This window comes from Hemiscyllium ocellatum, chromosome 1 (assembly GCF_020745735.1).
Source record: "Hemiscyllium ocellatum isolate sHemOce1 chromosome 1, sHemOce1.pat.X.cur, whole genome shotgun sequence".
Classification (NCBI taxonomy): Eukaryota; Metazoa; Chordata; class Chondrichthyes; order Orectolobiformes; family Hemiscylliidae; genus Hemiscyllium; species Hemiscyllium ocellatum.
In genome coordinates, this window is record NC_083401.1 from 127,686,860 (window position 1) to 127,714,276 (window position 27,417).

At 40.6% G+C, this 27,417-nt stretch overlaps 1 protein-coding gene across 9 annotated transcripts in view; it reads left to right on the plus strand.

The window, feature by feature from the left end:
* The window catches only part of LOC132816053 (collagen alpha-1(XXV) chain), a 653,999-nt gene that overhangs the window by 572,219 nt on the left and 54,363 nt on the right, over positions 1-27,417 (plus strand). For all 9 annotated transcript variants that reach the window (XM_060825536.1, XM_060825479.1, XM_060825472.1 and 6 more), the window contains 6 exons: positions 8,228-8,272; positions 8,367-8,444; positions 11,495-11,539; positions 19,566-19,610; positions 19,727-19,798; positions 21,826-21,897. In XM_060825536.1, the coding sequence (XP_060681519.1) occupies positions 8,228-8,272; positions 8,367-8,444; positions 11,495-11,539; positions 19,566-19,610; positions 19,727-19,798; positions 21,826-21,897 (357 nt within the window). The remainder of the gene's footprint in view (positions 1-8,227; positions 8,273-8,366; positions 8,445-11,494; positions 11,540-19,565; positions 19,611-19,726; positions 19,799-21,825; positions 21,898-27,417) is intronic.

Genomic DNA, 27,417 nt, shown 5'->3' on the forward strand with positions numbered 1-27,417 from the left:
TTAAGAAGAGAAGGTATGTGTGGTGAAAATATACTTTCAATTCCCCCTCCAAGTAACATTAAACTATGAAAAGCTGGAAATTACCTTGTAACACAAATCTGCATTTTAAATTGATCCCTGTGTGCTAACCACTTCAAATTTCACCTTCCTTGTAGAAACTGTATATCTAACATTGAGCAGTGGATATCTTTCCTGGTCTTCAACAATGGTCAGAGATTTTAAAAAAACACAGATGCTGGGATCCAAGGTAAACAAGCAGGAGACTGGGAGAACACAGCAATCCAGACAGCATCAGGAGGTGGAGAAGTCAACATTTCAGGTGTAACCCTTCTTCAGGTCAAGCAGTGTTGAAGACCAAGAAGACCAGTGACACCCAGGTGTCACATAGATGTCTCCAAATCAGGCCAAAGAAAGGGAGATCTCTGAGAGATCTGCAATAGGGTCACTGATCAAGAGTCTCCAAGTTGACATCCGTCAGCAACTACATGCTGAAAGTGACTGTGGAAACAATACGCACCTCCCATGAGGGAGAAGATGTTTCAAATAATTATTGATATTGGGATAGATCATCAAAAGAGCATGAAAATGGTGCGAGGGATCAACCACCCAGTTTTCGTCCCTAAGGAATCAATGAAGTTTGGAACGGAAAAGATGCATGAGTATATCATCTGTAGCCTGTATGTCAGAAGATATTGTAGAATGAGGGGAAGTGACATGTAAGGAGGAGGATTGGGGAGATGGATGCCATTCCCATCAATGGTTCAAACCTCCCAGTAACCATGCCATCAGCAACAGCTATCCCAGTAATGGCTTCTCCATGAAGCTGAGATATGCAGCAAGCAGTTAGGAAGGCAAATGGTATTTGCTATTGCCAAATAATGTTGACCTTCACACACAAGGATTTGAGTACAGGAGTCTTACAGTAGTTGTATAGATCCTTGGAGAGACCACACCTGGAGTGCTGTATGCAATTTTGGTCTCTTTAACTAAAAGAAAATATACTGCCATAGAGGGAATGCAGTGAAAGTTCATCAAATTGATTTATATGTTGGTAGATTTGTCATCATATAACGAGAGATTGGGTCAGCTGGGTTTGTGTTCACTGGTGTTAGAAGAATAAGAAGAGTTCTCATTTCAGTGTAAAAACTTCAGTCAGAGCTGGACAGACCAGAAGCAAGGATTAAAGTTTCCATTTATCAGGAGCCCCACTGGGAGGGGTCACCCCCGCCCCCTCCCCCACCCCCACCCCCACCACCACCCCATAACCCAGGGGATATGTTCCAAGACCTACCGCGGAACTCCAAAAAAGCGGGTAGGAGCAAACCCACTCGTTTAAATGGGAAATGTACCTTCCCAGCAGCCTCCTGTTCCCTGGTTCTGGAACGTTCCCTGTAATATGTTCAGCCCGCAGTAAACCGCTGGTAACTGAAACCACAGAAACCGGACCCACAGATATAGGGGTCGCCTTGTATACTAATTCAGAGTGAGACAAGGAAAAAAGAGCTTCACTCAAAGGATGCTCAACCTGTAAAAGTCTCTACTACAGAAAGTTATGGAAGCCAAGTGACTAAATATATTTAAGAAAGAAATATTTCTTTAAAGGCTACATAAGAATTTGGGGACCCAGTAGGAATATGGCATTGGGATTGAGCCAAGATTATTGGATGCTATTCTGCTGAATGGCAAAATGGACTCAATGGGTTGAATGATGTACTCAAGCAACGAGTTTCTATCTTTGTGTTTCTCCCCCTTCAGTTAGATCCTTCTGCCTTTGGATATGCATAAAGCTGTACTGCAGGAGAGATAGAATTGTGTCAGTGAGTGTGGTACAGTGTGTAGGTGTTGTGACAGTAGTAAATTAATAACTCTGTCTTCAATCTGTATAGTGTGGATATGAAGGGTGCAGTCATGTTAAATGTGTAAAGGTTTGGTAAATCACATGAACTTTAAGAATGAGTCCTGGTAGACAGAGATTGTTGACATGTGATGGGGGTGTGAGCAGTGACTGAGATATCTGGTGCAGTTGATGGGATTTGACTTTTGAAGATGTATTTATCAAACTTGATGACTCATGTAATGTCACAAAATTTCTTGTAGCATTACCTTTGGATCATCAGAGCTCGATGTCTCACATTGATCTCCACTTCTATCCATTCCCACTGCTCTTTCCCAGTGTGCCTAAAGAGGCTCCATTCTTCTGCAAGCACAGAACAACTCTCCTTTCCACCTTCCTAGTTGAGCTTCCGATAAGAGAGGTTCCTATTTTGAGCCAACTTTTCCAGGTCAGAACCAGCTCCCACAAAACTCCCAGCATTTGCACTAGCCACAATGTATCTCCACTTTAAGAGTTGTAAGCTCATTTTTAGCAGTGCTTCATATCATTCCAATGTGTATCAATTTTGGGCTCACTGCTGATACATGAATTTAAACAAAAACATAATTAGTATGGGCTATATATAAATATAATGTAAATGAGCAGGTAACGCAAAGCTTTGTCCTATCTGTATTACATCCAATGAGTGTAATTAGTCAGCCTTCACAGTCCTGTGCCCATTTTCATGTGCCATTTTTCCTGTAGCCCACATTGTGTTAAATAAACCAACAGCATGAGCTGAGAACCACTCTGAGCCAGCAAGGACAGGTATAATAGGCAAGTGGGGTCAGTGTGTATTTCGATAAAAAAACAGCAGAGCTTTGGAAGAACTGAGGTTTACAGAGGATGGGATTCCAGCAATGACAGCAACAGAACAGACAACTCTAAAGATAACAAAAGCATGGGTTATGTTTCCAGTGGTCGGTGGGAAATAGACAATGTTGGGAAGAGGTACAAGTGATTAGCCTTGATATCAGGACAGTATTTGACCAAGTGTGGCATCAAGGAGCCCTGGCAAAATTTAACTCAAGAAAATTAGTTGTGGCGGATTAATGGTGATGTGGAGGGAGGTAGGGGAGTGGTATTCTTCATTGGTTGCTGACAAACCCAGCACAAAGGAAGACAGTGTGTATATTTGTATATTAGAAACGATGATGTGGAGGTGTCAGTGTTGGGGTGGACAAAGTTAAAAATTATACAACACCACGTTATAGTCCAACAGATTTATTTGCAACGACAAGCTCTCAGAGCACTGCTTTGTTAGGTAACTAGTGGAGCAGGATCATAGGACACAGAATGTATACTAAAAGATCAAAGTGTCATATAACCGATGCAATGTATTGAGCAAAGAAATCATTTCACTACTCCGATATTGCTGCAGGAGTTTCAAGGTTGAAGTTCTAGACCTACTCATCATTTGTGATCTCGTCAATGAACTTGTATTCATCATGAGATGAGAAGTGAGAATGTTCACTAATGGTTGCAAGATGTTGAGAACCATTATTACTCATTAGATGCAGTCCAGAACAAAATGCAACTGCATCTGGACACAATTCAGGCACGGGGCTGATAAGTGGTCGGTAACGTTCACACCAACACTTACAGCCAGCCATCATCATCTCAAAGAAGGGAGAATTTAATGCTCTCCACTCTTTGGCAAATGCATACCGTCGCTAAATCTCCCACTATTAACACCTTGAGGACTATCATTGATCAGCTGGACTCACCACTGTACCAGGGGCTGGGACTTCTGCAACAAGTAACTCACCACCTCAAAACCTCTCCACCATCTGCAAGGCACAAGTCAGAAGTGTGATAGATAAGTATTTTTCTGGATGGGTGCAGCTCCAACAAAAAGGTTGATGCCATCCAAAACAAAGCAGTCTACTTAATTGGCACACCACACCTTCAAACGTTCTCCACCAGTGACACTCTGTAGCAGCAGTGTACCAGCTACAAGATGCACTGTAGTGATCCATCAAAGCTTCTTCAACAGTATCTTCCAAACCCACAACCTCTACCACGTGGAAGGCTAAGGGCAGTTTGGAGAGGACATGGGAATAAAATGAAACAATGCCAAGCAGGAGTAGGAATTCAAGACTAGGAAATTTAACTGAGTTGAGGGAGCATTATCCTAATAGGGCAGAGGAAGGAAGTATTAGAAGTAACTCATTTGGCAATCTCTTTTGGTGTCTTCTAATCCCCTAATGTAGCAGTTAATTATTTCTTGAATACTTCCTCAATTCTGTCCAGAAGAGCATGACAACAGACCAAATGACTCATATGAATCCAGTTCTGTACAAGTACCCCTCATGTCCAATGCATGTCCCAGTATCCCTGTGCAAGTATTCAAAGAGAAAACATTGTCCAAAGCTAAGTGATTGTTTTAGGTAAAAAGAGGAGGCACAATTGACTGGACTGATGCAAATCTCAAAAACATCATCCATTATTTATTTGAAAAGATGAAAGATTTATCTCCTTGGGGTTCATTCAACCATCATGTCTACAGTGGACTCTGAAGGAGACAGTTGTATTTTTCATGCTGTGCACATGTAACTCATCAAAGAAGCACACATTGAAGTTTACTTAACAGCTTCCATTTTTGAAACAAGCTGTGTTCTTTCCTCGTTTCTATGTGTCCCACAAACATTCACACTTTTGTTTATGAGACGTTTTGGCACATGTATGTAGTTTATTTTCCCCCAGGTTATATTTTTTGGCAGTGTTTCCCTTGTATTAATAGGGTGTCTGCAAGCCTCAGTCACAAGCTCATGGTATTTCACAGCTGCCTTAACAGTGGAGCTGGTAGCAAATCAGTTGCATATCTGGAGGCTATGAATCTAATTCTCAAGTAGAGCATTAGGTTGTCTTTTCTCCCACAGTCACAATTTTCTCTGTTTTTTTCCCTTTTTATCCAGAGCGACCCATTGCCAAAATAATGTCATGCTTACAGCTATACAATAAAGAGAGCAAGAAATAGCTCCATCAAATGCTGCAAAGTGATATTGCAACTTCTAAAGGCATAAAGATTGCTAAATGAAAAAACATGAAAGGCCATCTGGTTTGCCTACTATCCTGGTATGATATGCCAGAACAATAATAGAGTTGATGTTGAATCGTGCCAATCAATCTGTATCAGTTAGTCTGTTTTCAGATGCGGACATGGGTGAGGACAACCCCCAGTGATAAAGCTTTGCGAACCAGAGGTTCAAAGTCACATGCTTCTTTCAGAAATACTACAGTTACCAAATTTTATGGCTCAGATTACACATGCACCCATCCACAATATAATTTCCTGCAAGCAATTTATCTGTTTGCATTTGAATAAATCTCAGCCTGCCGCTTCCATGTCGCAGTAGGATGGATGTCCATAAATTCATCACTCTCACATTGAAATTGTTTCTTCACATTGGTTTTAAAATTACCCCCATTCATGCACAAGATATGTCCTGTGGTTTTTTTTCACTAAGCAATTTGAAACAACTTACTGACATTTATTTTAATTGACTTTGAATTTTAAAATCAACAATCATATACAAGTCTCAATCTACGCTTTCCCAGTGATAAATTACTTGGCCTACATAATTGCTGTTTGTAATTATTCAATCTATCCCTCAACCTTTCCAGCTGCCCTCTATTATATTCTCTCAATTTTTGCAATATGCTTTATGTCCTGTGTCAACCGAAACTGCATGCAGTATTCCAAGTGCACTTTCTCCAATGACTTATAATTGGAGAACAGCTTCACTTATTATGGCTCGAGATTGGCATTTTCTGACATCTCAACACCTGATTTACTTTCCTCACTATCACTGAGCATTGTTGCAAAAGCTTCAGTTTGCAGTTGAGTAGGGCTGCAAGATTCTTTTTTTTTATTTTCCACACATGTTATTTTCTTTTCCTTCCTTTCTGAATGTTTTGGCTTAATGTGTGAATGCCGTGCACTTATTTACACTGAATTTCATTTGTCTGCCCAATTCCTAGGTATATTGATTTTGTCATATGATGTATCTTCTTCAGTTTTGGGACCCAACACAGATGATTAACTTTGCATTACCTGTAAATCAAGCCACTGAGCTTCCAACTCTAAGTTTAGATTATGATGGTGTTGTACAGTACTCTACATGACCCCAATGGCTGGTTTTCTGCCAGTTTGACAAGATTCTGTATGCCCCGTGCTTTCATTTCTATCATTTCCTGATTATGTATCCCATTGTATTACATATCTGACGAAGTCCACTCCTTTCACATTACTACCTGTTGGAGTGCTGTGCTGTGCTGCGTGGGAGGCCACTAAATTCCACACATGAGTTTAAGTGTGAGTGTGTCACAAAGATGTCATGAAGTGATATATTTGACTAAAATTTATAACATTGTATCATGATGTTGTGTAAAAAAGTGCACAAGAAGGTAAGAAATGTTTGAGTGAATAAGGCTTCACAGATGAGAACTTGAAGTCAGTTTTGCAATGAACAGTGAAGGTATTATAATATTGAACTGGCTTTATACAGCAGGAATGACGTTCAACTGATGGTCATCTTGCTCTTTCTCTGCTGAGAAATGGCCGTGAAAGTGAAAAACGGTGATGAATGCAGAAGAGGATAGTTTGTGTACCCTCTGGAGGTTCAGGGCTCACTTGATATTGTTTTCAGGTGGGCCTTTGGTTGGATAAGTATCTTGCAAGGATGCCTGCCTTGAAGAAGTTTTCCTCCTCTCTCTACAAGAATCTCAAGGAGTCCATCTCCCACTGCAACTCCCAGGTCATTTTATCTCTCCATGCTTCCGGCTCACTGCCTTTATTCCTGATGAAGGGCTTTTGCCTGAAACGTCGATTTCACTGCTCATTAGATGCTGCCTGAACTGTTGTGCTCTTCCAGCATAAGTATCAGACACCCCCACCCAGCCCCCAACTGAGATAAGCACGAAGCTGTTCAATTGTGAACCTTGGATACCTTCACGAGCTGGAGGATCTCAATTCCACAGTTTGGGTAAAATGGGTGAAGTGTGCAATGTGCATAATCCATTTATTTGTACCATGCATTGCATAGTCAAGCTACAGCTGAACACAAAAGAGATTTGAATGCTTCATATTTGAGGAAGAGTCCACAAATATATCTTCAAACTGCTGCTGATCCGTGTAAAGTGTTTTGTCCCCAGAATCAATCCTACTCACCCTGGGTGTGACCTGTCAACTGATTTTCCAGTGGCCCACAACTAGAATAGGACTGGGAAAATATCAAGAGTGGGTGGAGTCAGTATCAGTTTAATGGGCAAAGAGGCCTTTTAAAGATGGCGTAGTGGGCAGCACGGTGGTACAGTGGTTAGCACTGCTGCCTCACAGCACCAGAGACCCGGGTTCAATTCCTGCCTCAGGCGACTGTTTGTGTGGAGTTTGCACGTTCTCCTCGTGTCTGCGTGGGTTTCCTCCGGGTGCTCCGGTTTCCAGAATGTGCAGGTTAGGTGAATTGGCCATGCTAAATTGCCCGTAGTGTTAGGTGAAGGGGTAAATGTAGGGGAATGGGTCTGGGTGGGTTGCGCTTCGGCGGGTCGGTGTGGACTTGTTGGGCCAAAGGGCCTGTTTCCACACTGTAAGTAATCTAATCAGGTCTCTATAGAGCCAGTCCTTTTGTGGATATCTGCTGAGCAGTGAATTGTTGTGGGAATAGCTGTGGCTAGATGGAGCTAGAATTGAATGAGAGAGTCAGTGTAGAGATGGGACGGTGAGTAGATGATGCACATTTGATCAGATGCAATGAGACATTCCACTTGGCCTCTCAGCAAACATTCCTCCAACAAAGTCAATGCAACGGCATAGTAAGAAAAAGTCTGATTCAGCCCACAGTCACTTTTTAGACTAGCTTTTATTTCCAGACAATTATTGCCAGACATTTACTGCTTTCAAATTTTGTCTTTTGCTATGGTGGAATTTGAATTCATATCCTCAGAGTATTTAGCCTGGATCTATCTGATTACTGGTTTAGTGTCATTTCCCCGACATCTCTGTTGCCTTGTAAGATAATTAATTCTGACTGAAGTCAGAGAGTATCCAAAAGTTCATGTTTGTGGATTAAATGTTTCCATGCCAAGAAACTGAAAGATAGAAACCCATTGAGATTCACGGTCCTAGTTTATCAGGTGAAGCCCTCAGTGCAGATTTTCCTAATCAATCTCTCCCATTTGTTATTTCTGGTGTGAAATTTCTGACCATCATACTTGCAATGTCATTCTCAACATTTTGACCCAGGTCTTTGCACAATTGTAATTGCAGAACAATGAATTAGGGAGCCTTAAACTGTCTGACACTGTTTTATGAACACAGATATATAACTGAATTATAAATTTTCTGTTCTCCAGGGTGACCGTGGAGACCCTGGGGATTCAGGGCCAATGGGACCCAGAGTGAGTTGCCATATTTTTTGTTTGGTATTCTTTAATCATGCATTGTCCATATGTGGATCTGAATTCAATGCGAATTGTAATGATACTTTTTTAGGGTCCACCTGGGCAAAAAGGAGAACAAGGGGTGACTGAGATAATAGACTACAATGGCAATATCCATCAAGCACTCCAGGTGAGTGGGGTTCTCTGGGTGAATTTGTAACTTAGAGTCAGTTAGTGCTAAGTAATGCTGTGGTGTAAATCCATGAGGAACATAGGAATTAAGAGTGGGAGTAGGCAATTCAGCCCTTCGAACCATTTAACATGATTGTGCCTGATTTTATCATGGTCTCAACTCCACTTTCCTGCCTGCTCCCCATAGCCCTTTATCCTCCTTTCTGGAATTGAGACATCAATGAGATTGGCCTTGGAAAAGAAGTGCCTGATTTCTTCCATTTCCCCAGCCTGGCCACTTGTTGCAGTTATGTCACCTTCTTCCCAGTGGCTTGCCAGTGCTGTATGTTCCTGCATCATCCCTTCCCAGCTCCCAGTTATGTCATGGGGGTCCCCATACTGGTAAAGATGATGGGCAAAATTGTACAAATTAGCTGACCCCACTCTGAACTCAGATTCTCTGATAGGGTCGGGGCAGAGGTCTGCACTCATGGCACCAAAGCAAGATTGTACTATCTTAGCTGCTGTATCTCTGTTTTAATCTCAATTTTATTTCTTGGCTCTTCTGTTTGATTCTGTGGTCTGAAACATCTGTTGATAAAAGAAGTTCTTTTTATCTCAGTATCTTCAAAGCTTTTATTAGATTAATATAGCTTTAAGGGCAAACTGAGCTCAGAATGCAAATATTAGATTGGGATCATGAAAGACTATAATCTTCTGCTTCTATTATTTCAATGCCTCATCATATGGAGCAGTTCTGTTTTCCTGTCTGTATATACTATTTGTGAAAGAATAATCATGCAATTACAAATTCTTAGCTTTGTTTTCCATTGAGCTTATATCGTAGTGATCAATATAGGTACCAGATGTGATGTTAAGAACAGCAAGCCCTTTTAATTTGCATACCACAAGAATGAACACAGATTGCTCAATATAAATATATACATTAATCAAATACTGCTTAACTTTAAGACATTGTTATTGAGAAGTGACATTACAATTGAGAGTTTTTCCCCATTAGTTTTAAGGTCCTGGATTGTGTCTTTAAAAGCTCAGTTACCATGGCAATCTTAAGAGCTTCTATCCATCTGTGTGGGCTGTTGCATTGTAACAAAAAAATTTATGCAAAGTACATTTTATCCTAGGAAATGTTATCCAGTAATAAACAAGAGTTATTGCAAATCTAAACGATCTCGTAGGAGTATCTGTATTGAAGCACTAATGGTTCCTTGGTTGGCCTTTACCTGTGGAATCGGTATTGACGACATATAAAGGATAATAGTGAATGCATAATCAATAGTGAATACATAATCATGAGACTAAGTGGTATAATTCTCATCTTCTCTGCTTTGATTGGAACAATAAACAGCAGAGCAGATTGTCCATCTGTTGGTGGCTCCATCAGTCTCCAATTTCAATTTTCATCGATTTCAATGGCACGTTTCTAAAGTGCTTGGGGGGGGTGATCTGTTCTGCAAGGCGGTTGCTCAAGTGATGATGCTAAAATTACCATCTAATCATCACATTGACTTTGGGAAATATCAGAGTAAAAAGTGAGGTCTGCAGATGCTGGAGATCAGAGCTGAAAATGTGTTGCTGATTAAAGCGCAGCAGGTCAGGCAGCATCCAAGGAACAGGAAATTCTACATTTCGGGCACAAGCCCTTCATCATTTGGGAAATATCATTTTATTTTTAATTCTGGATTTGAATCAAGGCCAAGCAGATGGGCTGAAACTGTCTTCCTGTCACCACCATAAATGGGTTTGAGCTGTCACAGGCTGCACTTCATGGGAGGGAATCCCCACATGAGATCTACTAGTAAGTTGATTCTAATTTGAAGACTTTAGCACTCTTATCTGTCTGATATAAGAAAAGGCGATATTATTCTCCCACGGGACTTAGTCTTGAATCCCACTGATGAGCAAGTAGGAGAGATGTTTCTAGGTCATTTTTAGTCAAAGTTAAAAATCTCACAACTCCAGATTATAGTCCAACAGGCTTAATTGGAAGCACTAGCTTTCGGAGTGCCCCTCCTTCATCAGGTGGTTGTCTGGCGATCCTCTCTTCCAACCACCTGATGAAGGAGCGTCGCTCCGAAAGCTAGTGTGCTTCCAATTAAACCGGTTGGACTATAACCTGGTGTTGTGTGATTTTTTTAACTTTGTACACCCCAATCCAACACCAGCATCTCCAAATCATTTTTAGCCAACACTGCCTTCTAAATTAGATGATCTCTATTCCAAAAATGCTTCAAGGTTCCTCTGAACAACATCCACTCAGGGGTGGTCTTAGATTTTGTTGCACCTATTCAAGAATTGTTCTATTAATCGAAAGGTAACAAGCACAGGTAGTTGGACTAGGAACATCCTCGGAGTTGCTGAATCGGAAACCAAGTGTACACCCACAGATGGGTGTATGGAAAAGGTGCAGTTCTGAGGAAATATCAGACCCGAATATAAATAAAAGCAACGAACCAGCTATTCAATGTGCGAGGGATTTCAGTGCATGACCAACTACAGAAATAAATCACAGATGAGATTCTTTGAAAATGTTACCAATTTGTTCTTATGTTTTCTTTCTTTAATTTTGGCGTTCTCGACAGAGGATCACCACCTTAACTGTGACGGTAACAAGATGGATTCCTGAGGGTTACTGCATGTGCTGTTTTGACTTATGGCTGTATTATTATAAAATCAGACTACTGTAAATAATTGTCTAATATGCTGAAGTCCTGATCAGCAACAGTGTAAATGCACTGTGTCGAGTGAAGAAAATGTCCACTTTGTACATAACCAGCCATTAATGTAAGCTCTTTGGTCCACCCTGTTAGTGAACTATTATAACCATTCATTGCTTACTGTGCTTCATCAGTGTTTTATTAGTTTAATGCCTTTTACTGTGAACATTCTTACCAATAGCTGCTCAGCCCTGTATTGTATTGTTGTGCTCTTACTTTTGACCTTATAAAAGAAAAATGCATGATCTCTGGAAGTATGTTGATCTTGCATTTAAAAATATTCCAATTCGCTCCATGCAAAAGTAATTCCTTTCTGTTTCTGGGTCGTCAGGGACCACCAGGGCCTCAAGGATCTCCAGGAATGCCAGGACCAAAGGTAGAGAAATCTTATTTCTTGTCCGTGATTGACAGGGGGCTTTCTCAGTAGTCACTGGGGATAGTCTCATTTTAATGACATAGACTGAAAAGGATGGTGCACGATGAAACTTGGTTTCCTGCTGTCAATGCCATTGTTTTTAAAAGAAGCAGAATTGTATTATGTGTTAATTTAAGCATAGCCAGTGTGAAATTTGTCCAGATGGAACATTTGCACAGGTTTTCATGGTTCCTTTTATATCAGTACAGAATTTCTCCAGTTCCTGGTTTGTATAAAGTTTCTCTCTTTTTATTCACTCTTGGGACTTGGGCAATGCTGGCTGGCCAGTGATAATTACCCGTCCCTAGCTGCCCTTGAGAAGATGGTGATGAACTTCTTCAACTGCTGCTGTTCACCTACTGTGGGTTGATCCACAGTGTCCTTTGGGAGGGAATCCCAAGTTTGTGACCCAATGACAGTAAAGGAATGGTGATATATTTCCAAGTCTGGATGGTGACTGGCTTAGAGGGGAATGTGCAGGTGGTGATGTTCCCATATATCTGCTATCCGTGTCCTTCTAGACGTAAGTGGTCATAGGTTTTGGAGGTGCTGTCTAAGGATCTTTGGTGAATTTCTGCAGTACATCTTATAGATAGCTCGCACTGCTGGTACAAGCATCAATGGTGGAGGGAGTGGATGATCATAGATATGGTGCCAAAGTGGGCTGTTTGTCCTTGATAGAGTCAAGCTTTTTTAGTGTTGATGGGCCCATCCAGGCAAGTGAGGAGTATTCCATCACACTCCTGACTTGTGCCGCATAGACGATGGACAAGCTTTGGGGAGTCAGGAGGCAAGTTACTCATTGCAGTGTTCCTAGCCTCTGACTGACTTTTGTAGCCAATGTGTTCATGTGACAAGTTCAATAACATTTCTGGTTGGTAGTAACCCCAAGGATGGGGAGGTTTTAGTGATGATAACACCAATGAATGTTCAAGAGAGGTGGTTAGATTGCCTCTTATTGGTGATGATCATTGCATGGCATATGTGTGGCATGAATGTTACTTGTCACTTGTACGCCCAAGCCTGGATATTGTCCAGATCTTGTTGCATTTGAACATGGACCACTCCAGTATCTGACCTCTTGAACATCCCCTCTTCTGACCTTACAGTGAAGGTCAAGTCATCGGTGGAGCAACTGAAGATGTTTGCACGACAATTAACGAACTAGATGCAAACTTGCACCATCACTCTAAACCTGATTGTATCACTATTTACATAAAACCAGTTTACTTGGATGCAATATATTATTAACTTATTTTGTAAAACAAATAAGCCCATTTCAATGCATATGTACAGTAGGTCAGTCAGTATGTGAAAGTAAAAGATACATCAGTATCTATAGGTGGGGCTCTGTACAAGGACTATCACAAAATCTGATGCTGCAGCAATATAGGGTCTCCCACAAATAGCGAACCTTACACTACACAAGTCAAACCATATCTTTCTTACTTGAAGTAAATGAAATAATAGTATCATAACAGGAGAATTTTATAGCAAGGCTGGCCAGGAGCAATACAGTCAAGTCACAAAAATATGTTTATCTTAGACAAAGACAGTTATGAAGCTGGGAATTGGCAACACGAGTATGTGGTCAGAAGCTTATCTCAGATTGCAAACAGTCTTGCCAGGGTCGATGGCTAGGTTTGAATTAAAAGGGGTCATATCAATGTTTAGTTGGAGCAATTGCTGCTTATCCTATACTGAATGTTGGACAAGTTGTCTCGCTATTTAAGGACATTGGAGGGGTCAGGAGAGTTTGCAGTGAGGTAAACCTCTATGTTAGTGGTGCACAAATTTGCAGAGGATATGGATAAGGAGCAATAGATAGATGAAAAATGGGGGCAGGTCAAGGATAGTTCCTGGCCAACACCAAAGGCAACAATGTGGAGCCCAAAGTCCAGTCAATTAGGTCAATAAAAAAGAAACCAGATGTGAATGTTCATGCCCAGCTGAATGATGGTGTTGAGATGTTGGGGAGAATGGTTGATCAGCTGTATTCAAGGCTGCCAACAAGTTGAGAATGGGTCTCTTCCGAAAAGCAGTGTGTGTGCACCTGCACCAGATGGATTGCATTGGTTCAAGATAGCAACTCCCCACTACCTTATCGAGGATAACTAATGATAGGTAATAAATTCTGGCTGTTGTATAAGATAGCTGGCCTGAAAAGGTTAATGCAGAGCTCTTAAAAAGCCCCACCCACTGAAACATTTGTGAGCCTCTCTGGGAGAGGATTGTCAGTTCTCATTGTGTGTTGTAGTTGTTCCATTCTGTCAGTCTCTCAGGAGATACCAGTGTTCAAAGTTTGGGAGAAGATTTGTAGCTCGGGTGCTCGTTGTTGTGGTTCTGTTCGCCAAGCTGGAAATTTGTGTTGCAGACGTTTCGGCCCCTGTCTAGTGGTGACATCCTCAGTGCTTGGGAGCCTCCTGTGAAGTGCTTCTGTGATCTTCCCTCCGGCATTTGTAGTGGTTTGAATCTGCCGATAGTATTATAGGACAAGCCAAACAGAGAACAGCCAGGGAATTCCTAGAGGCATGGCACTCATCCACAGATTCAATCAATAAGCACATCGACCTGGGCCCAATATACCGACCACTGCAACGGACAGCTGGAACTGACAACCAGAAGCGGCAGATTCAAACCACTACAAATGCCGGAGGAAAGATCACAGAAGCACTTCACAGGAGGGTCCCAAGAACTGAGGATGTCACCTAGACAGGGGCCGAAACGTCTGCAACACAAATTCCCAGCTCGGCGAACAGAACCACAACAGATATCAGTGTCTCTTAGCAAATGTAATGGAGTAAGCCAGTCTTAATGTAACTTGTTATCAGGGATGAAGTAGGAGGGTGGGTCTGGATGGGATGCTCTTTGGAGTGTCAGTATGAACTTGATTGGCTGAATGGCCTGCTTCCACATTGTCAGGATTCTATGGTTCTTTCTTGTATATAATAAACTACCTCTTGTTCCTCAAGTACATGCTTCTTCTGACAAGAAGATAAATTAGTGGTTCATCCTTCACCACTTAATCCAATAAGCATGGTCGGGCTATTATTGTGAGAAAGATTGATGGCAGTCCCTCTAACCAAAGGAGATCCAAGAAGAACCAGGTACTTGCTGTGGATTTCTCTTGCAAGGTGATGGCAGCAATGGCCACTGTTGTCTGAAATGAAGAGATGACAGCCATGTGAAGAGAAGAAAGAATGAAACACTGTTGTTAAAATAGAAAGGACCCCTGTAAGCAAGTGTCAGCTCTTGCAACAGTGTCAGTCAATCTGGACTAGAAAAGCAGCTTTATTTTAAAAGCTTAAATTGGCAGAAACTAGGGAAAATCATATTTAAAAACTTAAGGATTCAGAAAGAGTTCCTTCATTGGTCAGAGTATTGAGTACAGGAGTTGGGAGGTCATGTTGCTGCTGTATAGGACTTTGGTTAGGCCACTGTTGGAATATTGCGTGCAATTCTGGTCTCCTTCCTATTGGAAAGATGCTGTGAAACTTGAAAGGGTTCAGAAAAGATTTACAAGGATGTTGCCAGGGTTGAAGGATTTGAGCTATTGGGAGAGGCTGAACAGGCTGGGGCTGTTTTCCCTGGAGCATCGGAGGCTGAGGGGTGACCTTATAAAGGTTTACAAAATTATGAGGGGCATGGATAGGATAAATAAGCAAAGTCTTTTCCATGGGGTTGGGGAGTCCAGAACTAGAGGGTATAGGTTGAGGGTGAGAGGGGAAAGATATAAAAAAGACCTAAGGAGCAACTTTTTCACGCAGAAGGTGGTACATGTATGGAATGAGCTGCCAGAGGAAGTGGTGGAGGCTGGTACAATTGCAACATTTAAGAGGCATTTGGATAGGTATATGAACAGGAAGGGTTTGAAGGGATATGGGCCAGGGGCTGGCAGGTGAGACTAGATTGGGGTGGGATATCTGGTCGGCATGGTTGGGTTGGACCAAAGGGTCTGTTTCCATGCTGTACATCTCTATGACTTTATGAAGCTACAAGAAGCTGAATCTGAGTCGTAGTCCAGAGAAAAGAAGTGGCTGACAATGGATTCCAGGTATAATTTGAGTTCCTGAGAGAAAATGATGAAAATGCTTATTTTAATGCAACTGTTCAGGTCTGGGAAGCTGAAATAGGCAAAACTCATTACCTTAATTAAAACAAGCATTTTTTTCCATGGTGAGCACCATTCATGTGAGCTGCAGAAATGTTCTTCACAAAGGAGGTTATTTCAGAATTCAGGAGTTCAGAACCTTAAACCCAAAGGTAGAAGAAGATTTAATTAAAAAAATAATCATTTTGGAGTTGAAATAAATTGTTATGAAATCAAAAATATTTAAAGATGCAGGAATATCACAACACCATTTTCTTCAGTTAAAAAGAGCATGAACTGGTTGATGAAGAAGCAGAATGGCATCTGACAATCATCCATATTGTTAAGAAGAGTGGAAATCCCACCAAGAAGAGGAGTAAAATGGTGTCAAACCTCCATATTAATATTAAATGGAAAAAATGGCAACTTTAAAAATTTTTAGTCTTCAAATAAAAAGGTGAAGTTAAAAGCTTTATTGACAGAATACCATCGCAATTTAATAGTTTTAAAAAAAGGTTCAATAATATATATTTTTTTAAAAATTCAAAGAAAATTTGAAGAAGTTTAAATCTTAATTATATCACCAACTATAATACTTGTAGAAAAACTAATCTTGTTATATCAGTTATTAAAGTTTAATTGTAATTTAAAACATTTTTAAAGTTGGAATTTCTCCGACAAACTTTACAAATTAGAAGCAGTGTGAGGCCAGTCGGCACTTCATGCCAAACAGTAGGATCATGGCTAGTCCGATTGTAATGTCAGTGCCACATTCCTGCCGATCCCCAAGAACCCTTTGCCCCATTACATAACAAGGGTCCACCTGCCACTGCTTTCATAACTTTCAAAGATTCTGCCTCCATCTTAGTTTGACAAAGAATGTTCCCAAAAACTCTCCACAATCTGAAACTAAAAGTTTCTCCTTCTCTCTTCCTTAACTTTTTTTTCAAACATTGCCTCCTAGTTCTACATTCTGCCATCAGAGGAAACATCTTTTCCACATCCATCATGTCAAGTCCCCTCACAATTTTGAACGTTTCAATCAAGTCAATGGGTACAAGTCCGGTCTATCCAGGCCCTCCCCATAAGACAACTCACCTGTTCCAGATATTATTTTAGTAAAACTTCTCTGAACTGCCTCAATGCGTTTACACCCTTCAATATATATTGAGATCAATATAATATACTAGTCTAACCAGTGCGCATTTAACTGAACAGAATCCCAGCTAATTTCTCTGAAGTACTATCATTATGCATGTGTGCTGATGTGGAGGTGCCAGTGTTGGACTGGGGTGGACAAAGTCAGAAGTCACACAACACCAGGTTATAGTCCAACAGGTTTATTTGAAATTACAAGCTTTTTGAATGCTACTCCTTCAATAAGTGACAGTATGCATGCGTAACATGTGCACTTGCAGTACCCAGAGATATCACTCCACCCCACTTGCTCATGTTAATTGTGCTGACTTGGAGGCCTTATTTGTTTCTCTCTGGCAGGGTGGTCCACAACATGTGCATTCACAGAACGTTCCACAAATGCAATGTGAACCTTTCAGGGGTGTCAAGGAACACCGTATTCAATATGCAGTCTCACCAGTACCCAGTTTAACTGAAGTGTAACCTCCTTACTATTGTATTCAATACCCCTCGCATTAAATGATAACATTAGCTTTCCTAATTACATTACATACCTGCACACTAACTTTTTGTGATTCCTGGAGAAGGCATTCAAACCTGTCTGCATATCAGTCCTCTCCAATCTCTCACCATTTAGATCGTATGTTTTTATTCTACCTGCCAAAATGGACAATTTCACATTTTCCCACATCATACTTCATTGTCAAATGTTTGCTCGCTCACCTAACCAGTCTAACTTTTTATTGCATCCTTGTATCCTAAAATAAACCCAGAGAACAAAAACCACCAACAAAAGAACAGCTTTTTCCTAGCTGCCATCAGTTCTGAGGAAGGATCACTGGACCCAAAACATTACCTCTGGTCAGAGCCTTAGGGGGAAGAGAAATTATTATGTTGTACTTTATATACTTGTTTGAGCAATTGTGTAATATGTTAAGCACAGAAAAGCTCGAGGGAGGTGATGTTCAAGGTAATTGCCCTGAAAGGATTAGTACAAATCTTTGGTATAGCCCCGCCCATTGAGTTTTATATGACTGATTCTGTGACTTATTTGACCCAGTGGTAGTGTCCTGACATCTGGCCCAAAAGGTCCAGCTTCAAGTCTCACCTTCTGCAAATCTCAATGTGTCTGAACAGGTTCAAAAATAATCAGTAACTGTCTCCAGAAAGAGCTAGTAGCTTATAGTTACCTGTTATAGTTGTTCCAGTCTGCATATCTTACTTCTCTGCTGTTAAGGGCGGATTAACTCTAATCTTGTTGAATGGCAAGCAGGCTTGAGGGGGCCAAATGACTTAGTCCTTCCCTTATCTTGTTAGTATATAATAAACTACCTCTTGTTACTCAAGTATATGCCTCTTGTGCCAAGACTTATTAATGGGTCACTGCTTAGTCTTGAACTGAATAAAGCCCAGAGATGAGTAATATAAGGGTTGGTGGTGGCTTATCTACTCTAAGGAGATCCTATCAGAACCATCTACCTGCTGCAGATATCTTTTCTAATACTGGTCTCACCAGCGATCCTACATTCTATGAAAGAATAAAAAGAACACGGATGGATTGTTTAATTTTGTCATAGTCAAGTAGGATGTTATTTGTTACTTTGCTCATATCCATTTCAGTACCATGACAGGGCAGAACCCTGATTGAAGAGGTTCAAACATGGAGTTCCAGGAAAGATCACACAGTGTTTAAGATTTTGAGGACATGGAGAGGATGGAGAGGTTGGAGATAGGGCAGCTTTGTACTGACAGAGGGGGAGGGGATTTATTTTTTGGAGTGGCGATGACAGCAAATTTAAAAGAAAGAACAGTTCATAACATCAGCTGATCTGGGGGCCCAAGAGGGAAGTTAGATGGTCAGCACTTCAATGTGGCAAGGATCAAGGAAGCAAAAGGTGGATCTCATCTCAAGATGAGTTCAGAATGGGCATGAATTGAGATAGAAGATAGGCTAGGGAAAGGCACAAGTTCAGGGTGAAAGGACTACCTGAGTTAATGGGCTAAGGAGAAAAGGATGGAAGGAGCAGAGGAAGTTGATCAAATTGTAAAGCACATCAGCCATTGGACTTGTTATTGGAGGAGACGGTGAAGAGACAGGAGAGAGGATTTAAGACGACAGTTTGCAGTAGAGAAACGCAGCCAGGGGTTGGCTTTGCACTTCAGGATTGTTCTGGAATAGTCCTTGCCACATTCACTTATGCCTGCATGACTTAAGATCAGGGTTGACTGCAACATTGGAGGTGAAGGTGTGGCTATAATGTTGCTACAGACAATTCATAATGGAGTATTAAACATTTGGTATACATTAGACTTTGTTTTAACTGGCACTCTTGATAAACCATGAAAAATTATACACCTCAAATACTGAAAGTTTACTGTATTAGCGTGATCTCTGTGATATCCGAGTAGTCAGTTGAGGGTGTGACTGAGATGGGTCTCTGCCGGAAAGTTTTATTTAAGGCAAAGTTGCATTGTTAGTTAAGTGATTTACTGTAAATAAAGTATAATGTGATGAGTTTATCCACTGCATTATGGTCCTATTACTTACTGTGTGTTTTTACATTGATTATGTGGACTTATTGATCAATTGGTACACTCTTGGTCCCCTAAATGCTGATTAATAAAAACGTTTGTTGTAATTAGTAGCAGAGAAGGAGAAAGTGAAATGTGTGGATTTAGCTTTTTAATAGGAAATGGATAAAAATATAGATGTATAACAATCATTCACTGGAAATTCTTTTTGCATATACTGAACAACAGGGAGACACTGGTAACCCTGGACTTCCTGGAGCTGAGGGAAGACAGGTACTGAAATTATCTTGTATTTACTGATTTAAATTAGTTCCCAACATTTGTAATTGACAAAAATTCATAGAGAGCAACCTTTTTCTGTTGTATTTAATTCTTGTGTTCACTTGCAGGGTCCTAAAGGTTCAAAGGGTGACATTGGTGTTCCAGGCGATAAAGGAAGCATTGGTTTACCTGGATTACCTGTGAGTGTTTTTTAATACTGTGCACGTTATTGTGAAGACACTGTAAAGCAGATTCAAATATTCTTGCAAAACTTATTTCATTATCCTGTACTGAGAGAGAGTCATGTAATTTCCCTGATTATTCATTTGCTGAATGCACTGTGAAACCAGAGCCATGGAGAGACAAATACCTCAGGTTTGTGTTGAATTCGTTGATCTCAGTAAAACCAATAGTAGGAGGGCTACAGTTGGCTTCAGCACCATTTATCCTAGCTGACAAATAACCCCTCTCTTCACTACAACTGGAACATGCAGGAATGTGCCCATCAGCCAAGGAAAGAATCAGATTCAGGTGCCACTTGAAGCGCACTAGCCAAATAAAAACAATTAAAACCAGAACTACTAGTTATTTAGTGAAATTCGTACAATACAAAGTTCTTCACTGATCAATATATTTTTGGTAAGGAGTCTAACAGGATTACATGGCAAAACATAACAATAAAACTTCATTATGTTCTTCAGGTCTGCTCAAATATTTTGTTAGACAAGAAATCCTCTAGTACGCCCACATGCTTCAATCCTTTCTGTAATCCGAAATATATTTACTTCTTCAGTAAATGTCAACCTGTCCTCTGAGCGGCAGTGCTGGCTTTTCATTACAACCTTCTGAGCAGAGCATTTTGTATTTTTATGAAGAACAGTTTCATAGACTCAAGTTTACCCAGTTTGGGTCTAATTTTAGTTCTAATTATGGTACCCCATGTTCTGCTGTTTCACGTTCAGGGGAGAGATATTTCCTATTTATGTTGTCAAACCCCTTATAAGTTTAATTAATCCTTAATTTTCTAAATTCTAGGGAGAAAACCCTAAATTTACAGTTTCACCTCATTCATAGAGTCATAGAGATTTACAGCACAAAAACACACCCTTCAGTCCATCTCGTCCATGCCAACCAGATTTCCCAAACTAGTCTATTCCCATTTGTCAGCTCTTGGCCCATATCCCTCCAGACCCTTTCCTATTCGTATACCCATCCAGATGTATTTTAAATGTTGTAATTGTACCAGCCTCCACCACTTCCTCTGGCAGCTCATTCCATACACGCACCACCCTCTATTTGAAAAGGTTGCCCCTTAGGTCCCTTTTAAATTTTTTCCCTCTCACCCTAAACCTATGCCCTCTGGTTCTGGAGTCCTCCACCCCAGGGAAAAGCCTTTGTCAATTTAACCTATTCCATGCCCCTCATGATTTTATGAACCTCTACAAGGTCACCCCTCAGCCTCTGATACTTCAGGGAAAGCAGCCCCAGCCTGTTCAGCCTCTCCCTACAGCTCAAATCCTCCAACCCTGGCAACATCCTCATAAGTGAGGACTGCAGATGCTGGAAAGCAGAGTCGAGAGTGTAGTGCTGGAAAACCACAGCAAGTCAGGCAGCATCCGAGGAGCAGGAGGATCGACATTTCAGGCCTAAGCCCTTCATCAGGATTGATTCCTCTTGCCCGCAGCATCGTCATAAATCTTTTCTGAACCACTTCAAGTTTCACAACATCTTTTCTTCCCCATATTTTCCGAGTGAATCCCCACTGACCACCGCAAAGTCAGTATGTTTTTACCCAAGTGTCGTGACCAAGACTGATGAGTGATTCAATATAGTTGGAATCATATTACTTTGAAATTCTAAACAACCTGTGTGAAAAGCTACTATCTCATTAGAATTAGAAAATTAAACAAACCATTCTGTAACCTAGATGCATTATTTTGGCTATGCTCCATTGGTAGCATTTTGTCTCCAAGGTGAAAGGTTTATCAGTTAAGTGTCAGTGCAGAACTTAATCTAGGCTAACAGTTTGTTACCGAGAGAATGTTGAATAGTTGGAGATACTCTCCTTTTACTGAGTCGCTTGTTCAAGAATTTTAGGTAAATTTTAAGAATTCCATATACCATACAACATTTTCCATCATTATTTAAAGCTAATTTTCTTCAGATTGAAAAAGAGTTTGATCTGGAGAGTTCGATTGGTTGTAACTCCTGATTTTTGTTTGGACAGGGTGTTAATGGAGAAAAGGGAGAGAAAGGAGAGAAAGGAGACCATGGGTCACCTGGTCCAAAAGGCACTTCAGTAAGTTCTTCAAAACGGGGCATCCTCATTATTATTTTATATTGCAAAATAGAAAAAACCTTTTGTGCGTATTACATATTGTTGGAAACATTTCTTTCCTGCTTCAGTAGTAAAGAAAATGGCATTCTATGGATATGCTTCACCACAAATTGTTTAGGTAGCAGTGCACATCTAATAATTCCTCAAGACAGAGGGAGTCAGTAATAAGTTTCTTTGGCCCTGGAAGCTATTTATTGACCTGCAACAATTCTGGGTGACCAAGGTAGGTTCATAGCAGGATCATTTAATGATCAATTTGAATGGCTTTGAAACTGAAGTGCCCTAGCCACGGCTATTGAGACACTACTGTTCCAAGTACTTCTATTTGCAAAGAATACTTTGACTGTTTGACAGAGCTGATTGTCAACTGCTAGAAGGCACTGCACTCGCCAGCACCTCCCTGCTTCCAGCCTTCAATACACATGATCATCCTACACAGGTGGGAGCGGATGGGCACCAAATCCAGCTGGAAGGTGAGGATCTATATCTTAAGCAGCAGGGCCTCAAGTGAGTTAGGCTGTCACAGCAGGTCATTGCTGCTATTTGCTGGAACAAGACCTCCCTCTCAGTGGAGCAAATGGGCATACACTACAAGTCTGTCGGTCTCTACAACCTTCCTTCTATCTTCAGCTGGAATCCACCCTGTCACCAAGTTTTGTGTTCTCTTCTGCAAGGGGGCAGAGTTAAAGATAGAAAGTGCTGCCAATACTCAGTAGGTCTGACAGTATGTTTGGAGAGAGAAAAATCGAGCTAACTTTCGTGTAAAATGGCTCTTTTTCCACCTTTTTCTTTTTGATTCAGAACTCCTGTGTTCACAGAAGTTTGCTTTTATTAGAGAAAACAGAGAAGTGTGAAGATCATAGTGGCTTATGTGGATAAGAGGGAAGGGTGGGGAGGATTTTGAATGGTTTCTGAAAGTAGGATCTAGTGGAAGGTGGACATACGGCTAGGTCCTTCCAACAGCCTTTACACCTGTAAATCATTCCACATAAGCATTAAAGGACACCTTGTGTACACCACACAACCCTCCCATTAAACAAAAAGGTGTCTTCTCTGTCTCTCTCTCTCTCTCTCTCTCACACACACACACACACACACACACACACACACACTCCTAAAAATCCACACAAATAGCAGATTCAAGTGGCAGTTTGTGATCAGTGTGAGATCTGAAGATTTATTTTAGCAGCATCAGTCCCAACAGGACAAATATGCTGGCAACCCAGAAGACCTCAAACAAAACAGAGACTGCTGATTGCTGAAGGCAGAGAATCCCAAAAAACCTTGTAGCAAGAGTCAACACTGAAGAGCTCTTCAAATAGAAGAAAAACGTCCAAAGAGACAGAAAAAATCTGCAGCTGCAAGGCAGAGGTAAAGGTCTGATGGTCTGTGGGAATAGTCCCATGTCCAAGTTCAACCAGTGAGCAAACAGATATCTCTGGTACGAGGGGAAACTTAATGGCAACAAGTCAGGCTGAAAGATTGAGAATTTTTTGAAAAGTTAAGCTGCAGCATAGAGTGGAAGAAGTTGCCATAGCAATTCATTTAAAGCAGCTGAGCATTGGGTAATCTAAAGAAGTGAGCAGTTCCTGTCCTTCATGGAAATTCTTATGGGAATTCTCTGTTGTAGCTGCTAAAGAATACAAATCCTCCATTCAATTCATGGAGAGCAGGAAAGCCATCTGAAACAACCACAATAACTGCCAAAGAAAACACTTCAACAGATGATAAAATACCTAATCTGATGAGGAAGCAATGGCATCAGAAATAGTTGGTACAACACAAACAAATTTGGTAATATTCCACTTGTACTGCCATCATGATATGGCAAGTCAGTTATTTCTTTCAGAAAGCAAAAGTTAATCTTTCTTTAATTTTTAATCTCTTTTCTGTGTTATGGACCAGGCCCGACCCCTCAAAACATTCTTAAGCAGGTAGCCCAGACCGGAACTTTGCTATTTGTTTACGTAAGTGTATAGTGGATATTCCCGGAGTAAATTAGCTCATTCAACTGCCAAGGTTTACACAAACAGAATTTATTTACAAAATTACAGAATGAAATGCAAGAACAGAAAAGAGAATACCAGATAGCTCGACAGACTATCCTGACTTAGTGATGCTGGTCAGAAAATACTTGCAACAATCCCCAATAGACAGACCCCCTTAGCACAAAGAGTAAACACGATGCAAAAATCTTACAGGTTACAAAGTCAGAAGGGCAGAAGGAGAGAGAGAAGCAGCAGTCTTCCTTCACACACTCTGCTGCTGAACTGAATCAAAAACTCTCATCTAAACAAAGGCTAGCTACATGGTTAGCTGGTCACTGCCCTTTGATTATACCGTTTCTTTTTGAAGACGTGAAAACCTTAGGCCGGAGGCGTTATCTGTTAGAACTAAACAAAAAGGGCCCCAATAAACCTTTCAAACCCAGCCTAGTTGGAGCCTGGCAAATTTCCCCCTCTCTGGGGGGGAAAAGAAACTCAAGGGATTAGTAACCTTGTAAAAAGACCAACATTGTGACATCTAGTATCACTTTCCTTGCTCAGGTCTTCTGACATTGCTGCTCCAACTTCCATCAGCTCCCTGGACTTGTTCTTGCCCTTCTGTTGCAGTCTCAACCATGTCAGCTTGCTACAGCTGCTCTCCCTTATCATTGCAAATACATAAATTTGATCCTGCCTTCCTTGCTGGCTTGGACACTTAGCCTGGCCAACGTGCATGATTTTGGAAGTCTAGGTTGATTTTTCTTTTAAAAAGCACCAATATGTTTATCATCATTTATTTTCATCTCATGCATAAAGTGCTACTGCTTCTCTCACCTAGAAATGCTTATGGATTGATTTATAATATACTGTTGGTTATAAGATGCAATTCAGCCCAAAGAGGGTTTAGTTCTTGAAACTCAAACTATTGTGGATGTTAATTTGAGTCTATTATTGGAATTATAGCAAAGTCATTAAGAGAGTGGGATTTCTGCACCCGAAATCAGATTGCGAAAATATAGATTGTTTCTACTTTCTAGCAATATTCTAATAAATTATTTTAGAATGGCTTCTAATGGATAAGGTCAATGAAACAAGCAATTGAGTAGGTTAAATCAACAATAGAAGTTCATGAATCTAAAGGATTTCAGAGTACAGTTAAAGGGAGAAAGATAACCAAATACAGACATTGGACATGAAGAACTGATGGCCTTGCCCTGGTAATAGCTGAAGAAAAAATTGGGTATAAATACAGAAGAGAAAGAAAAATAATCAGATGGGTCAATAACATTGAGACGTGGACTGGAAGAGACTTGAAGAAGACCAGAGAAGTAGTAAGATGGTGCTAAAGGTTCCACAAAGACTTTGGTGACACCAAATGAACAAAACGTAAAATGAGTTCAGCTGAACGAGTACAACATGTGAGGCAGAGAGACTTGCTATTGTGTCCAGTCAGACAGCATTTCAGGATATGACCACGTGTTGCCTATCGTAGGAGAGGTTATTGTCAACTAACATTGGGGTACTATAGGCTTTCAATCCACTAACAGGGCTGAATTAGCAAGTGTTTTTACTTTCCAAGGAGCAATGTATAATTGTTGACACTTCACTGAAAAATAAGTTTTGGCCATTTATCAGAGCCATTCCATTGATTTGCAGTCGGCCTCATCTCACTCGTATGGTCAACCATTTACCTTCTATGTTTCCTATAGCCATGTTATTATTTAGTTAGATCCTCGGGGCACAAAGTCTCCTCACCAAGTATGTGAAGCTGCTGAACTCATGACAGTGTCCCAAACCGAGTTTTTCAAAAATTGTCATTTTCTCAGTATTTCTAATAGAAATAAATCACACATCATACTCATTGTTAGAAAAACAAAGATAAAGAAATAGATTAAAGCTTTTTATTTGGTTGAAGAATGTACCACAGCAGAGATTGGAATGCATAACTTGAATCAATCAGCAGCTAATCCTCAGGATCCAGCACCTCATTGACTTTGGCAGAACAGAATCAACCTAAATCCAACCTCTAAAATAAACTTATTGGAACCGTCCCACCAAATTAAGGCTGGTATGAAGTAAGGTTTAGATTAAATTTCATGCTTAAGTTAAATTGAAAGTGATCCTTTATAAAGAAAACCATTAATTTTTAGTTTGTACATCCAGTCTGTTTTGGATTCTACATTAATAGAATAAATGTGCTGTTAATTAATGTATCATTATTTCAGTGATGATTGACTGAAACAAATATTTAAATAGTTACAACAGTCTAATCAAGAGAATATTCCTGATAAATGTTCTTATCCTCATATGTACCATCCTTGATAACACTTTTTGCTCATTTTTGTTTGCGTTCCTTTACTGCGTTTTCTGCTGTGTTCAAATTTAAATTATTTGTTCCTGTATGTATACAATGGCATACTCCCTGCATTGTTCTGCTGCCTTTCCCATACCTGCTACAACTTTATAATAATGATTTCCTGAACACAGTACATCCAGTGTTCTAATCCAAACCTTTATTAACTGGAGGTTTGTTTTATCTAATGCTTTTCTAATCAGTCTCCTTGCTTCCCCTTTCCAAGGTTTGTCCAGAATGCTGCAGCCTTTTACCTTAAACAGTAAAAAGGATTATTATTTGAATGGTAAACAATTTCAGCACCCTGCTGTGCAGAGGGACCTGGGTGTCCTTGTGAATGAATCACAGGAGATTGGTTTGTATGTGCAACAGGCAATTATGAAGGCAAAATAAATTTTGTCCTTCATTGCTAAAGGGATTGAGTTGAAAAGCAGGGAGGTTATGTTGCAGCTGTGTAAGGTGCTGGTGAGGTCTTACCTGGAGGACTGTGTACAATTTTGGTCTCCTTACCTGAGAAAGGATGTACTAGTGTTGGAGGGGGTGCAGAGGTTCACTAGGTTGGTTCCGGAGTGGAGGGGGTTGGCTTATGAGGAGAGACTGAGTAGACTGGTATAATACAAATTGGAGTTTAGAAGAATTAGGAAGGGATCTTATAGAAACATGTAAAATTATGAAGGGAATAAATACAATAGAAGTAGAGAGGAGGTTTCTACTGGTGGGTGAAACTAGGACAAGAGGGCACAACTTCAAAATTAGGGGGAGCAGATTTAGGACTGGACTGAGAAGGAACTTATTCACCCAGAGGTTAGTGATTCAGTAGACTTCCCTGCCCAGTGAAGTCGTTCAGCCTTGGTCATGGAATGTTTTTAAAGCTAAGATATAAAATGTTTTGAACAGTAAAGGAATTAAGGGATATGGTGAGAGAGTAACTAAGTGGAGTTGAGGCCATGAAAAGACCAGCCATGATCTTATTGAATGGCAGAGCAGGCTCGAAGGGCCAGAAGGTCTTCTCCTGTTCCTGTTCCTTATGTTCTTAGAAAATCTGAAAAATCTATCATCTTGATTTTCATAGTCCCACTGACTGACTCAGAGGCCTTAAGAACACTTGCAAGCTCTTTCTCCTCATGCTTAAATGTCTCCAAA